At 41.4% G+C, this 16,797-nt stretch overlaps 1 protein-coding gene across 1 annotated transcript in view; it reads left to right on the top strand.

Moving 5' to 3' along the window:
• The window catches only part of FGL1 (fibrinogen like 1), a 36,840-nt gene that overhangs the window by 2,488 nt on the left and 17,555 nt on the right, over positions 1 to 16,797 (top strand). Inside the window, exons 2-3 of the mRNA XM_081332121.1 lie at positions 12,039 to 12,219; positions 15,245 to 15,404. Coding sequence (XP_081188247.1) covers positions 12,039 to 12,219; positions 15,245 to 15,404 — 341 coding nt within the window. The remainder of the gene's footprint in view (positions 1 to 12,038; positions 12,220 to 15,244; positions 15,405 to 16,797) is intronic.

Here is a 16,797-nt window from a genome sequence, read left to right as displayed (position 1 = left end):
AGAGACAGTGTGGGGAGAAGGGAAGTAATGACAACTCTGATGTAAAAAGTGGATATTCCACCTCTTGTTTCAGGTGGAAATTACATGCAGTTAAAAATTATTTTTCATCGCTATCCTTTCAAACTTCAGTTACATCCTAACAAAAAGATCATTTTTAATGTGTTAAGAAGTTCATATTTAAGAAAGATCAGAATGCTCCTGCTTGCTTGAATGTTTCTCAATTGCTCAGTCAATGTTGGGGGCATGTGTGTTTTTAAAAATCCCACTGTGCAACATTTAAAGGATAGGCCATAATCAGCTAGGACCTACAGAAGGGTAGCGAGCTGGGGAATTTTAGGAGTTGACATTCACAAGTCTTGTTAAGATTGGACAACTCTAGAGCAGCTAATTGATTATACAAAATTGTGTGTGTGTGTGTGTGTGTGTGTGTGTGTTTGTGAGGTTACTATTACAATGCTGGAATTTAATTTAATTTGAATTTTTTATTATTTGTTTGCTAGCCATATAGGATTGTTTTATGTACTAGAGATGATCATATAAAATTTTCAAATAAGTAACCGAATAATCCTGGTTCGGTCCGAGAATTTCCTGGGAATTTTCTTCCAGTTTTGGCATTCTTATCCCTGTCTTGAGAATTGAAGAGATCCATCTGCTGTTTAATAATAGTTGTTTCTGGCATGAAGCTTGTGGGTTTCTAACCTGTCCATTTAGCTCATCTCGTTAAATAGGAAAAAGTCCATTTCCTGTCATGCTTGTTTCATTGGACTAGGAATGCTTCTAGAAAAGCATTTATTGATCTTCATTTTTTCATTTGCCACAGGGTATTCCTCTCTCTGCATTTTCTCTTCCATCACAGAAAATCTCATTTCTTATGATAACCCAGCAACACAGCTGCAGGAAAACTGCCTTTTACACTGATTGTTAGAGCATTAGCAAAGCTCCTTTGGACTGTCATTATGCCTTTCCTTCCAGAATGCTTTTCTTTTATTTTTAACAAGTTCTATTGATTTCTTTAATATTTACATATACATGTATTTGTGAAACAATATGGTGGTTGGGTAGTTAAAATAAGAAATAACCAGTTGTAAATAGTTCAGGTTACATCAACAAAGATGCCCTCTTTATTTCCCTTAGTTATTACATAGTCAAAATAGGCAAGTTAGTACATTTCTAGTTGTAACCTAGTCAATCAACAAAACTCAAAATATATTTTCAGTAATACATATCAATATCCTGTTTTTAAATTTTATCTACCGTAATTGCAATAGGATATTCTAGAGTGGCCTATAGTATATAGGAAAAAGTTTAATTTTGGGGTAACCCACAATTCCCTATTTCAATAAAGAATAATTCTTTTGTCTACAAAACTTATATTGCTCATTACAAGGCATTCTTATGTTTTACCATTAAAGTTTAATTTTCATCTTAAGAAATCACCAGTTATTAGAAATATGTTTTTTGCCTTAACCATTCAACAAATATTAAAATACTGTCTTTTATATATAAGATTCTAGATTCTATACTATGGTTCAAAAGTAACCACTGAATATTCTGTAAGTCATCTTGACCGTACATCAATTATTAAAATACTATCTTTTGATATGTCATTCCAAGTTCTAAAATATAGTTCGGAGTTATATTCTAAAAGCTTACATTTGTTTTCCTTTACAGATCTAAAAGCTAAATGTAAAATCTGTTATATTTTTTAGGGATTCCCCTTAATCCATAAAAAAGATATTTTTATAATCTATTTTTAGGAATCCCAAATGAGAAAAAAGTTCAGTTTTTTTTTAAAATCTAACTCTTGCCTTCCTTTTGTGCCAATCATGTTTCCCTCTTGGCATCTTTAAAATCTCAAATGTATCTTCCTTTCTTCCTATACCCCTTATTTGAATCCAGGGAGCGTATCCAAATGTCAGTTTTGCAAGGAAGATGTCCCCTTTGTAACCATTGTATTTTTGCTTTGATAACTCAGTTTTTGATGGTTGATATAATTTTAATTTAATTTAATTTATTAATATTTCTATACCGCCCTTCTCCCGAAAGACTCAGGGCGGTGTACAGGGCAAGAATAAAACACAGAATTACAAAAGTTAAAAAGTAATTAAATACATGCCCATTAAAAATACAGTTAATACATAATAAAAAAACCCCAATAAAATGACAATAAAAACCCCACCAATCCCCCCTCAGGCCAGGCCGGCTTGCTCGAACAAGTATGTTTTTAGATCGCGGCGAAAGGAGCGAAGATCGGGCACCGTCCGGAGCTCAACCGGCAACAGGTTCCATAGCTCCGGGGCGCCCACAGAGAAGGATCTCCCCCTGGGGGCCACCAGTCGACATTCTCTGACCGGTGGCACCCTGAGGAGGCCCTCTCTGTGGGAACGCACAGGGCGGAGGGAAGTAGACGCCGGCAGCAGGTGTTCCCTAAGGTACTTCGGACCCCTGCCATGTAGGGCTTTAAACACCATTACTAGTACCTTGAATCTCACCCGGAAGACAACTGGTAACCAATGCAGCTCGCGGAGCAGAGGTGTGACATGGGAGTATTGGGAGACTCCCAACACAACTCTCGCGGCTGCATTCTGTACCAGTTGGAGCCTCCGGGTGGTCCTCAAGGGAAGCCCCATGTAGAGAGCGTTGCAGTAGTCTAGACGAGAGGTCACGAGCGCGTGAGTGACCGTGCATAAATCATCCCGGCTTAGATAGGGCTGCAACTGGCGCACCAGGCGAACCAATATAGTTGTCATTAAATCAGTCAAATCTTTTTGTTCTTTCAATTCTATCTGGGTTAGGTAGAAAGTAGTAGCTGGTATTATGATTGTCCTTTGATTAGTTGAATTCTCAATATATTGTATTTGAAGGCCTCTTGGTGTTGTTTTCTTCAGGTGCTGCTGCTTTTGGGGTTGTAAGTTTTGTACTTGCCATTAAAGTTTGGACTTTAAGGTCTTCTGTAGGTTGCTTTTGTTGTTCTTTGAAATCTCCTATTTTAGTATTAGTTTCCACTTCTTCTATTTGATTTTGGGTTATCTTTTACTCATTTAAAGCCAAAATTTGATTTGGTAGCTTTAAGTTGTCAGATTTTTCTTGCAATTTAAGTTTAAGTTTAAGTTTATTATATTTGTATACCGCCCTTCTCCCGAAGGACTCAGGGCGGTGAACAGGGCACATATAAAATACAAAGTACAACAATTAAAAGAGAATTAAATATAAGCCTGAGCTAAAACAATAAATAATAGTATTTAAAAAACCGCAATAAAAACCCCAACACATTTAGCTTTATTTGCTCTGTCATTGCCAAAATCGTGTCCAGTATCAGTTTATAATCAAGTGGTGGGATGTATTCATACATTTCGTTGTTGTTTGCAGTTAAATCTTCCATGGAGGCTGTTTTAATAATAGTCAAAGACTTTCCACCTCCTGAAGAGTTGTATTCAGTGCCAGGTGTTCCCACCCTTATCTTAGTGTCAAGGTCAGCTGTGTTATTCAGTCAGCTCTCACAACAAAAAAAGGAAATTTACTTGCTGTACCAGGTTTTGCCACAAGATGTCATCAGTAACATATAACATGCAATGTAGGAATTTTCTTTTCTTTTTCCAAATTAATATAGAACTTTTGTAGGATTAGTCCAAATTTTTTCCTTAATTCACAGCTTAGAGAAAAGATAGGATAGTGGATTTCCAGCAACAAATAGAAGCTTTTTAGTAAATACAGATGAAATTACTTAATTTCTTTGCTGAATTAATTAAAGTTCTTTTGTAGCTTTAAGGCTTTAAGATTTGTTCCCAAAGTAGATATTTGCCATTTTTTTTCCAAAAAATGGGGAAAGAGATTTTCAGGAAACTCCCACAGGAAGATGGTTAGGGAATAAGAAAGGTAAAAGCTCACCCAGGTCCTCCAGATTGCTTCTTAGTGCTAGGTAGTGCTTTGGCTTTCAGCAGAGAGCAACTTAATGATCGGCCATCTTTATGGCCGGTTTCTTCTTCTTTGGGCCAAAGGAGATGATTCTGGATTCCAGCAGAGGGCTGCCACCCTTCCGCGATCGCAGAAAAGTCCTCCTCTTGGTAATTGCCCCTCCAGGGCAATTTTTGACCCTTTTCAGGGTCCTCCCAAAAAGAAAGAAACGGACGGCAGGAAGCAGGCTGTTCCTGCACGTCTACAAGCACCGTGCGCGCAAACCGGAAGTCCAGAATGCTTTTCTGACTAGCTGCCTAATCTCAGCACATGTTTTCCACTGCCATAGATTCTATTGCACCAAATGGCAAGAATTAAATAAAAAACAAAAAATCTAAAATGCAACCCAAATGTTTAAACAGTGAATGTGCACTTCATCTTGATCCAGAGTCAATATGCCTTGAGCAACAAATGCTTATTTAACACAGCCTAGAAAGGAATGCCAAAGATGAGAAGGACTTGGTTTAAAAATAATAACTTAATTTTCTTGTTACCAGTCTTACATATCCACCCATTGCTACCTTCCCATTTAATTCATTTCCTGTTGTTCAACAACCCTGAATTATGTCTTGTAGAATGAAAATTAAAAAAAAGTCTAGCCCCTGATTAATTATCTCTTTTACCACAAGTAATAGTATGTATATGTTTTCTGGCTGTGGTAATCTCCTACTTTTAAGTCCAGCCAAACTTAATTAAGTTGAATTATGGGAAGGCCTATGTTTTAAACTGATGAATTTCAAATGCACAATTATAAGAAAATAATTTCTGGTGTTGTCACATTGATAGAAAGGAAATATTAATGTTTTGAACATGGTGAATATATACAATATTTATATAAAGCAAAGCACCTTTGGCATCATATGTCATTTTTTTTCAATCTCCAGAAATTCCCACTGCAAGTGTTGGAACTGAAAAATAGGAGTGTAAGCCAGAATCTGGATTTTTTGGTCCTGTGGGCTATTTTGAATTTTTAGAGAATGTTGAAGCATGTTCCATAACTGGTATGGTCAGTTCCTAAATTAGCAAAAGGCAAACTGGTGAGGTTATTGGAAATACAGATGACGCATGAGGCTTTTGTTGTGTAGTATTCTAGTTTCCCCCTTTTAAAATCAATATTTTTAAAAAGTAGTACAGGATCCTGGTAGATATCAGGAGAAGGATATGACCCTTTAACTTGGGAATGCTGGCAATGTGGATCCAATAGTATATAAATTGTTAAGCAACTTACAATTTACTGCCCATACCTGGGGAAGAGGGTTAGAACATTAAGGATTTATTCTATATCTATATCCATATAACCTCTTTGCAAAGGCACACCAGTGTTTCCAAAAGACATGCCCTCAGGTTAATACCTGTATCTTCATAGCTGAGGTAGATGAAAAGCGAATTGAGATGCCCCATTCTGTAAGATATGTTTCTTTTTTATTCTGGATATAGAACCTCTATGGCACATGGGAAAAAATAAAATTATGAGGTTGAAGGTGGCAGAATGTTGGTCACAATTGGTCCTACAGTTTTGCTTAGGACAGCTTTTTCTATCCTGTATCCTAGACATTGCTCCAGTGCTGTTTTGGCTGTGAGGGAATTTGGAACCCCAGCTTCTATAGCCATTTCCCCCTCCTCTTTTTTTTAAATATATAGGTTGACCTGTCAGTTGGTTGACCTAGTCCCTGGCTAAGTGCATGCAAATGAAAATATAATTTTAATATAAAAGATCCACTTGTGTGCTTTTGTGACTTTTTGTGGTAGGGCATTCCCTTCACAGTGCCTGCACTTTGCAGCTCCCACACTGATCCTTATAGCAAAACGGACTTCTCAACATGGCTCCAGCAGCTGCATTTTAGAACTCAAATGACCACTGGATGGTGGCCTAGATACATGAAAAAAATGACTGCTGCTACCTTATAAGGATTTTTTAAAGGTTCAAGCTGTTAATCATGGATGGTCCACTGGGGAAAAACATTACTGTCTAAGGAACAATGAAAAGGTTGTACATAGCAGTTAGAGGAGGCTTTTCATATGATAGTTGGTGTTGAAGGGTCTGGAATGTCAGCTGACATGATGTCAACTTGGAATATAATGTGATAAAGGTGAATGGATACCAGTGCAGCAGACTCCCATTTCAAGAAGAGACAACCTATTTAAACAAGATTTGGAGCGGCATGATTTCCTGCTGGCTTTTGAATGGGATTACAGCAGAGCAATTGGATGGATGTTGTTATGTATTGGCTTTAATTGCTTGAAAACTGTTGAATAATAGTTAACTGCTGTGTCTGTTTAAACTCCAGACTGCTTGTCTCCAGAACTGTTAACTTGTGTTTTAGGTGGGAAGTACTGCTTTAATTTCATTGGCCACCGCCTAGCGGTGGTCCGTATAAATAGAAGTTAAGCAGCGGTTAGTGCTGCTTCTATGTTAATTGAATAAATGTACTGTTGTTTCACTGTACTGCCTCGTCAATGCCTCACGGGTCCCAAAACAACAGTGGTGACGAAGGTGGGATGTGCTGCTAAGGAGAAGGGAGCCAGAAGTCACTAGGGGTGAGGCCAGGCATCAGAGCCCTGGCAGGAACTACGTTCCCCCCTCTGTCTGCTAGTAAGCCATGCTGGAGACAACCTCATCCTAAGGACCTATCCCTAGGACCAACAGAGAAACCTTAGCAGCACAAGGCATTGAGAGGTCGGAAACAACTCACCATGGCCACGGCAAGTTGGCGGAGTTCGACGTGGCACATCCCAAGAGGTGGAGCTCGTACATTTCTCAAGTCAAGAACTTTCGTTATAGCCAAAAACCTAGTCGCTCCTGTTACACTAGAGTCGGTTGCCTACTCCGATCTCCAGAAGAAGCTCAAGGACCATTTCAAGTCAAAGCTTTCCATCATTGCATGGTGGCATGCATTCAAACAGCGGGAGCAGCAACCAGGAGAGTCTGTCACCGAGTTCATAGCCGCACTTCGACAGGCGTCCCAACTTTGCAGCTTCACAGACCTTGAAGAGAGACTGAGAGACCATTTAGTATGTGGGTTGAGGAACAGGGACCTCCAACAAAAGCTGTTTGCGAAGGAGACCCTGATGTTCCAAGGGAGGGAGATAATGGCTGAAGAAGCTGCCAGGGGTGCCGTCAAAGACCTATGGCCCTCCAAGAACACTCCCAGCCCAGAAACCGTCCACCACAAGGACGCTGAAAGAGCTGAAGACTCTGACATGGACCATGAGATTGATCGACTGCAGAAGCAGCCAGAAAGAAGCCAGCAGCCATTTGAGAAGGCAGTTCCCTTCACTCGATGTGTGGGCTGTGGAGGCCGACATAGACGCTCGGAGTGTAGGTTCCACACAGCAACGTGCCGGGCATGTGGCAAACAAGGCCACATCACCACCGTCTGTAAAGGTTACCAGAGGAACATTCCACAAGAAGTAATTTCCAGGAAAGGTACCGGGGCCCTGGGGCAACACAGAGTTGGCTATTGCTCCAGCAGAAGGAGCGTATTTAGAACAGGCGCCCATCGCCCCCTTAAAGAGAAGCTTAGACTCAAAGTCAAGCTTCATGGAGTCCCATGCCACATAGAACTGGACACAGGGTTAGCCCTATCTATAGTTTTCCAAGAAACTTTTAATCACATTTGTAATTGCAGTGGCAAATGGGTTAAACTCAAGGTGTCTAACTGCTTGCTTATGGATTTCCAAAACTCACGCGTAGCTGTTAAAGGAGAAGCTACGCTCAATGTGCACTTCAAAGAGTTTGAGGGTCCACTGGATGTTGTGGTAGTTGAGGGCCACCACACAAGCCTCATCGGCCTAGATTGGTTTGATACCTTGGGCATCCAAGTGACTGGCATTAACAGAATGCAAGCAGCGGACCTGTCGGCAGTTTGCCAGAAGTTTGTTGGTTTTCAGCCCTAGCTTAGGGAAGTACAAGGGACCTCCAATTGCCTTCCACCTTGATCCTACCATAACCCCAATATGGATCAAGCCTTGTAGAGTGCCTTTTGCTCTCAAACCAAAAATCAATGCATAGCTGGACAAGCTGGTGCAACAAGGCATGTTGCAGCCAGTAGATAGCAGGGTGTGGGAAAACCCCATAGTCACATCACTTAAGGCCAATGGTAAGGTGCTCATATGCGCAGATTATAACTGCACTATTAACAGAGTACATCAACAACCTGCATATCCGGTGCCTGTACTCAGCCTTTAGCATCATAGCTGGAGAGTCAGTAGAAATTTTTACAGAACAGCTCAAAGCTGTTCTTCAGCGTTTCCACAAAGCAGGGCTGAAGCTAAAAAGGGAAAAATGCAAGATAGGGGTAGATTCAACCGAGTTCCTTGGTTTCCGCATAGATGCCGCAGGCATTCATCCGTTGGATTCGAAGCTTAAAGCAATTCAGCAGGCTCCCAACCCTAAGTCAAAGGGGGAGCTTTTGGCTTTCTTAAGGCTATTAAACTTTTATCATGCCTTTCTTCCACACAAGGCCACAGTGGCAGAGCCATTACACAGGCTCTTGGACAAAAAGGCACAGTGGCAGTGGATGAGCGTCCATGAGAAAAGTTTCTCAGCAGTCAAATCACTGCTGTCTTCAAACTAAGTGCTCACACACTTTAACGAAAAGCTGCCTATCAGCTTTGCTTGTGATGCATCCCCGTACGGGGTAGGGGCTGTGTTGAGCCATTTAATGGCTGATGGGAGGCAGGCTCCCATCGCTTATTATTCTAGGACTCTATCTTCAGCGGAACACAACTATGCACAAATAGACGAGGCATTGGCCATAGTGGCCGGTATCAAGAAATTTCATGACTACTTGTATGGTCGCCAGTTCACGGTCTTCACGGACCACAAGCCACTTCTGGGTTTGTTCACCACGAACAAACAAACACCTCAAGTACTATCTCCACAGATGCTGAGGTGGTCTATTTTTCTTTCAGCCTATAATTACAGGCTGATTCACAAACCGGGCAGGGAAATGGGTCATGCGGACTGCCTCAGCAGGCTGCCCCTGTCACACATAGAGCCAGACCCCACTCCGGCTGCATGCATCCTGGCTATCCAGGATTTTCTGGAGTCTCCCCTTCGCACTGGGGATGTGGCTGCTGAGACAGCCTCTGACAAAACGCTAAGCCATGTTTTGAATTGGGTGTACACAGGATGGCCGGACACCAGTCTGGGGCCAAACTTCCAAAGTTTTTATAGGAGGAAGGATGAGCTATCAGCTCAGAAAAGCTGTATTCTTTGGGGGAGTCAGGTCATAGTCCTGAGCTCCTTGAGGCCCAGGGTTTTAGAGTCTCTACATGAGGGACATCCAGGAATAGTCTGGATGAAGGCACTTGCGAGAAGCTATCTGTCATGGCCTGGGTTGGATAAAGATATTGAGGCCCAAGTACACAGTTGCTACACTTGCCAGCAATCCAGGCCCGAAATGCCTCAAGCCCCAGTCCACCACTGGGAAGCCATGCAAGCCCCATGGTCAAGAATCCACATTGATTTTGTGGGACCATTTCAGGGACAGCTGTTCCTCATTGCAGTGGACAGTCACACTAAGTGGTTAGAGGTCGCACCCGTCCCAACTATGACTACTGCCAGGACCATCCAGGAACTGTGCAGCATCTTTGCAATGCATGGTCTACCCGACGTGCTAGTCTCCAACAATGGGGCTCAATTTACCGCTACAGAATTCCAATCCTTTCTGAGGGCCAACTTGATCAGGCACACCACTTCGGCCCCTTTCCCCCGGCCCCCAACAGCCAAGCAGAGTGCATGGTCCAGACAACCAAAGAATCCTTAAAGAGGATCGTAACCGGCAACTGGCAGCACAGGCTGGCAGATTTTTCACTCTGCCAATGCATGACTCCCTGCACTTCCACAGGCAGAAGCCCAGCAGAACTTAGATGGGGACGGCGCTTAATCACTAAGGTAGATCGGCTGCATCCAGACCGAGTTGCCTCGGATACAGCACAACCAAAACCACCGTGAAGTTTGCAAGTGAGTGACCGGGGCTTTGTGGATGGTGGCTGTGGTTGCTAAGGTGTCAGGGCCACTCTCTTATGAAGTGGTCCTGGAAGATAGTCGAGTGCTTCACCGGCACATCAACCAACTGTGCCAGAGGCTAGCGAACCAGTTGCTGGCTCAAGACTCTCATGAAGACCAACCCCAGGGGCGGTTCAACAGCGGCCTGATGGTGGAGTTTGCATGCACCGATGAGGCTCTCAGCTGAGGAGATGGGGGGATTGCGGTAGGCGAATTCCCCCCAAATGCAGAGACTGCACCCACTGACTGGAACTGGCAAATGGCTCTGATTTCCAGCCCAGCTGAAACTGTTCCCCCAATGGACTTTGGCTTGAGTCTACCAGGATAGACAAGCCAAAGGGACTCAGGTCAACCCGAAGCAAATGGGTCTCAAAGTCCTGGTCTACCCAGCCTGGCAGGCGAGCAGGTAGACTGGGAACCTTCAGCGGCTCTGAGACACTCGGAATGGTTGCAAAGGCCACCAAAGTATTTACAGGACTATGTTCAATACTTGAGATTGTGAACCATCTAGGGGGAAGGGGTGTTATGTATTGGCTTTAATTGCTTGAAAACTGTTGAATAATAGTTAAGTGCTGTGTCTCTTTAAACTCCAGACTGCTTGTCCCCAAAACTGTTAACTTGTGTTTTAGGCGGAAAGTACTGCTTTAATTTCATTGGCCACCGCCTAGCGGTGGTCCGTATAAATAGAAGTTAAGCAGCAGTTAGTGCTGCTTCTGTGTTAACTGAATAAATGTATTGTTGTTTCACTGTACTGCCTCGTCAATGCCTCACGGGTCCCAAAACAACAGTGGCGACGAAGGTGGGATGTGCTGCTAAGGAGAAGGGAGCCAGAAGTCACTAGGGGTGAGGCCAGGCATCAGAGCCCTGGCAGGAACTACGTTCCCCCCTCTGTCTGCTAGTAAGCCATGCTGGAGACAACCACGTCCTAAGGACCTGTCCCTAGGACCAACAGAGAAACCTTAGCAGCACAAGGCATTGAGAGGTCGGAAACAACTCACCATGGCCAAAGTCGGCAAGTTGGCGGAGTTCGACGTGGCACATCCCAAGAGGTGGAGCTCGTACATTTCTCACATCAAGAACTTTCGTTATAGCCAAAAACCTAGTCGCTCCTGTTACACTAGAGTCGGTTGCCTACTCTGATCTCCAGAAGAAGCTCAAGGACCATTTCGAGTCAAAGCTCACCAGTCCCAAAACATAACAGATGTTAATTGCTAATCTCATGTCACTCCCTTCTGCTTTTCTTCCGAAGCACAGAGCACATGCTTTTTGACCTTCCTCCTGGTAGAACATATTTAACTAGGTCCTGGGATTGGTCTGTCCATATGAAGAATTTCCCATAAATAAATATCGTTTCTACTCTACTTAGGAAATCTGCTTAATTAAGTATTGTTCAGATCAGGTTCTGCTATTAGGCCCACAAACATACACACAGAATGATTGCTCCATTGTATCTCATTCCTCAATGGCCTTCAGAGCATGTCTAAGAAATTCCTTACATTGCCCACTTTGGTGATATCAATCCACCAGTTACTCATAAATTTTATTTGGTGCCAAACATTTCTCTGTCCACAGAATATAAACTAATTATGTCAGCAACAATTAAACCTGAGAAAAATAGCACAGAACAAACATGAACATTAGAGAATGTCTGTCATTTATCAACACTTTTATTTAGAATAACAAAAAATGAGGAATGTTGTACACCCTGTTTATTAGTTAGTTCACTTGATATCAACTGAATCCTCTTGAAATTCTTTTGTCACTTTTAAAAAAGAGTCAAGAGAGGGTTTTCTAACACACATTATTCTATTTATCTTGAAAATCCCCCACTTTTTTTTTAACCATAGCTCTATATTTGTTACTTAGGCACCTTTTCAGGAATAAAAGGAATCTGTCCCATACAGTTTTCCTAAATAACTAGGATCAATAAACAAGAACTTAAAAGCTCAGCTATCTATTAAGAAAGCACATTCCATATTATTTGAATGTAATAGGATTTTGTAGGAACTGGTTATGAACTGACACTGCAGTACTTAGCAACTCACTGATGTCTTTCCCCTCCTTCCTGAAGACTGTAGGAAGTTGTTTCCAAGAGCAGCTGAGACTCCAGGCCCAGTTGAGACTTCTGGAACACAGTGTGAAGCGACAACAGGCAAAAATTGTAAACCTCTTAATGGAGAGGGATATACAGAGCAGAGATAAAGAAGGTGAAAACAGTGTCATCCATCTGGGAGAAGAAACAAACTACAAAGGTTAGAAATAAATTTCATCTTTGTTCTCCATTCATTTTACAAACTTGGGGGATGATCAAAATTTAGAATCCATACCGTGCCTTCAACTCGCTCGTGACCTCTCGCCTTGACTACTGTAATGCTCTCTACATGGGGCTTCCCTTGAAGACCACTCGGAGGCTCCAACTGGTACAGAATGCGGCCGCGAGAGTTGTCTTGGGAGTTTCCCGGTACTCCCATGTTACACCTTTGCTCCGCGAGCTGCATTGGTTACCAGTTGTCTTTCGGGTGAGGTTCAAGGTTTTGGTTACGATCTTTAAGTCCCTACATGGCATGGGTCCGGGATACCTCAGGGACCACCTGCTGCCGGCATCAACTCCCCTCCGCCCTGTGCGTTCCCACAGAGAGGGCCTCCTCAGGGTGCCGCCAGTCAAGGAATGCCGACTGGTGGCCCCCAGGGGGAGGGCCTTCTCTGTGGGCGCTCCGGCATTATGGAACCAACTGCCGGTAGAGCTCCGGACGGCATCAGACCTCCGAACTTTCCGTCGTGGCCTGAAGACCCACCTATTTGAAATGGCTGGTCTGGCCTGACGGGGGATTATGGGTTTTAATTTGTTGTTTTAGATTTGTATTACTGTTTTAACTGGGCATGGGTTTAATCTTTTTTAATTTTTGTATTGTCTTTTTTATATATGCCCTGTGAACCGCCCTGAGTCCCTACCAAGGAGAAGGGCGGTATACAAATTAAATAAAACTTAAACTTAAACTTAAACTTAAACTTCTAAACTTTACACAGAGCCACCTGTTTTGAATTGTTTGCCTGCTCTCATTTCAACTTTTCAACTATATACTGCAAATATTACATATATATGTATGTACATGAATATAGGTGTAGGTATAGGCATAGGTAAAGGTAAAGGTTTCCCCTTCCCAGTGTGTCTGAATCTAGGGGGTGGTGCTCATCTCCATTTCTTAGCTGAGGGAGCCAGCATTGTCTGAAGACATTTCCAGGGTCATGTCACCAGCATGATTATATGCTGAGGCACATGGAACAGTTACCATTGAGCCATTGTGCCCCCTACACACACAAACACAGATAGCTATTCATTTAGTCATCCTCCCATATCATAGTAAACTTCAAATCATGGTTTCTCGTGTAATATTCCATTATTTCTCAATTTGGATGCTGCACCAACTGTAGTAAAACATAACAGTTTGGCATAATGATCAAAATTAATTACACCAAAATTACATGAAGCAAAAAGAATATATTTAAACTTACCCCTAATGTATAAATAGGATTACATGTAGCCAACTCAATAGTATGCTGAGAATTGGTGACAGGATACTTGTTTGACCTGCTTTGGACCATACCACATAATCAGAAAAATGGTTAAGGAAAACTGAAGGGGGAAGCATTCAGCTTGGTCATGATTTTATCTCATAATAATTATGAAAACTTTTATTTAATTTACATAAGGCATTTTATCCTGCACAATGCATGAAAAAAGCATATCTCTAAACCCCACTCCTTCTCCTTGGCCTTTATTTAGGGTTTCTACTCTTCATGAATCAAAAGTTTAGTAAAATGACTTACCATACTATTTTTAACAGAAAATTTTCAATATAGAAAGAATTACTTATATTACATTGCAATAATCTGAACAGTAGTCTCTGCAGGTCTATGTGCACTTACTAAGGAGTGTTTTTGTGTAATTCATTAAATGTGATTCATATTGTGTTGTACACCAGTATTTGGTTATTAGAATTTTCTTCATGCTAAATTCTGGCATATGTAGAAACTTGGAACACAACTTTGAAACTCTTTGTTGAAAACCCTGTAGCATGGTCCAACCTTAAGAAATTGAAGAATATTAAGTTTGACTAGGGAAGCTGCATATAAAGGGTGAAGTAGATTTTTGAAATGTTTGCCATCAGTCATTGACCACAGTTATAAATGTAGTAATAACTGTGAAAAAGTATTTGCAGGATGTGTATTTGCAGGTCTGTTTTACATTACTTATTTTAATGTGAAATTATATATCTTGAATTTTTCCAGTAGCTTTCATAGCAATGGTTCAGCCAAGGCAGAACATTAATCAAGAGTAACCAAAACAGTTAATGAAGGCTGGCTAAACATTATAGTAAACTTTAGTTTTGGCTAACCCAAACGTTTGTCCTATGTTTAAATAGATGTATTGATAATCACAGTTTCAGTAAGTAACTAGTAGTCATTCTGGCCAACTTGCATAACCTTTGTGTTCTATCATTGAATGGTTCAGTGAAGACATCAAGCAACCAGGTTCTATTAAAATCATTGCTTCTGACTGTTCTATGCTAGAACCACAATTCTATTATTTCCTTAGTTTTCATGGTCCTTTTGCTATCAAGCCATGAGGGTATAGCTCAGCCTGTGACTGACAGAAAAGGCCAGCTTTTGTTACATTTTATGTCTATTTCTCCCAGCACTAATTCATCTTCCACTCCTTATGGCAAAGGTATGCAAAGTTATCCAATCTACTCACATGCAGAATCAATATCATTGGGAACAATTTGGTAAGAAGCAATATATCAGGGGTGTCAAACTCAATTTCATGGAGGGCCGCATCAGCATTGCGGTTGCCCTCTGGGGGCTGGGTGGGTGTGGCCAGGGTGGGCGTGGCCTACTGGGTGGGCGTGGCTAGAGTGCATATGGCCTACTGGGTGGGCGTGGCCAGCTCTACATCGTTCTCATCAAGGGTGCCTATGGGGGCCTGTGCAGGAGTGGGACAGATCTGGGGGTCTCTGGGCCAGGGCCAAGGCAGTGGGGGCCGTTCCCTCACTGTTTCCAGGATGGCTTCACGGGCCACATGAAACCACTTCGCGGGCCGGATCTGGCCCCCGGGCCTTGTGTTTGACACGTCTGCAATATATGATCCATGAATGGCATTTCCCTCATTGAATTAAAAGTTGTACAGGCTACACTATGCAATATTATATAGCAGGAAGGAGAAGAACATGACTAAACTGTATTATTTAAATCCATTGATGTTTTGCCATGATTCAGATTGCGCCGAGATCTATCATGCTGGTCATATACAAAGTGGATTTTACAAGATGAAACCACTAAATAGCCCCAGTGGATTCTTTGCCTACTGTGATATGGCAGAAGGAGGTGGCTGGACAGTCTTTCAGAGACGGTCAGATGGGAGTCAAAATTTTTATAGGTAAGAAGAGAATATTTGTAGTTCAGGGTTGAACTGTGAGATCCTTGGTGCTTTCTAAGCTTGATTGCTTTCTTGCAGACATTTCATTACCAAACTAGGTAACATCATCGGTGCTAATAGGGAGTGGGGTTTGCTCTTATTTTTATATACTAGTGGCTTGCTTTGTCAGTGTTGTTGGGAGTGATAAGAATTTCATTAAACAAAATATAATAGGTAAGATATAATAGGTAAGGTTTATTTAAACAGATTAAAATCTATAGATTGTTATTTTTGAAATAAAATTCATTTAGAATTTCCAATTATTATGGAAAATGAAAAAAAAATTAAATTCCATTTATATCCCGCCCTTCTCTGAAGACTCAGGGCGGCTTACAAGCTTAGCAGTAGCCTTCATTCTATGTATATGACTGCTTATTAGGGCTTTCATACACCCCCCAAGCGGCATTATTACAAAGTCAGCTTATTGCCCCCAACAATCTGGGTCCTCATTTTACCTACCTCGGAAGGATGGAAGGCTGAGTCAACCTTGAGCCTGGTGGGACGCGAACCTGCACTAATTGCAGGCAGCTGGTGTTACTTAAGGAGGCATTAGCCCACTGCTCCACCAATGTATCTTTTGTAGAAACTGCCATTTTTATGGCCCTTGGTTAAGATGTAGTTTGTTGTAGAATCAAAACTGGATTGTTTTTTAACTAAATGCATGGAAAAAATTGTATGTACACAAAGGACTGGACCTGAGATTCCCCAAATACCAAAAATGTCCAAGTGCTCTTGGTGAGTCTTAGATAACTAATTTACTTGCCGATAAAGACTGTAAAATCATGTGATAACTAGCAAGATTCTCTTTGGTGACTGGTTGGGTGAGATACTATTGCACTGAGAAGCAGAAAGTGTAGGAAGATAGAAATCAGTAGTCTTTTTTTATTGTACTTCACACTCATTTAATGAATTTTTATTTAAGATTTATTTATTATGTTAATATAACTGCCCATCTCGTGGAAAGTGATTTTGAGCAGCATACAACAATCTACTAAAGAGAAAGACTACAAAGTAATCATTTCCTAAAACCATTATATAATAATTATTTAAAAAGCTTCAAAAAACCATCAAAGCAGTATTTATTAATCAAATCTATATTTCGTGTTATTTTAATCAAGCAGAAGCAGCATAACGATTCTGCTTTGAAAGTATACTCAGGTTTATTGATTATTATTGATGGAGGACCTGAAATTGCAATCAAATCTTTGTAGTCATTATTTATTAATAGAAAATAAATCTATAAAATGAATTGAATTTACTTTGTTTTTTGCCTAGAAACCAAATATTTGTTTGTAATTTGTAATTGTTAGAGAACTGCACAAACTGTTTTAAAGCCACTTAATAATCCTCCGTG

The sequence above is a fragment of the Vipera berus genome (genome assembly GCF_964194415.1).
Source record: "Vipera berus genome assembly, chromosome: 7".
Classification (NCBI taxonomy): Eukaryota; Metazoa; Chordata; class Lepidosauria; order Squamata; family Viperidae; genus Vipera; species Vipera berus.
Note: the sequence above shows the minus strand (reverse complement) of the source record. Positions and strands in the feature narration are given on the sequence as shown.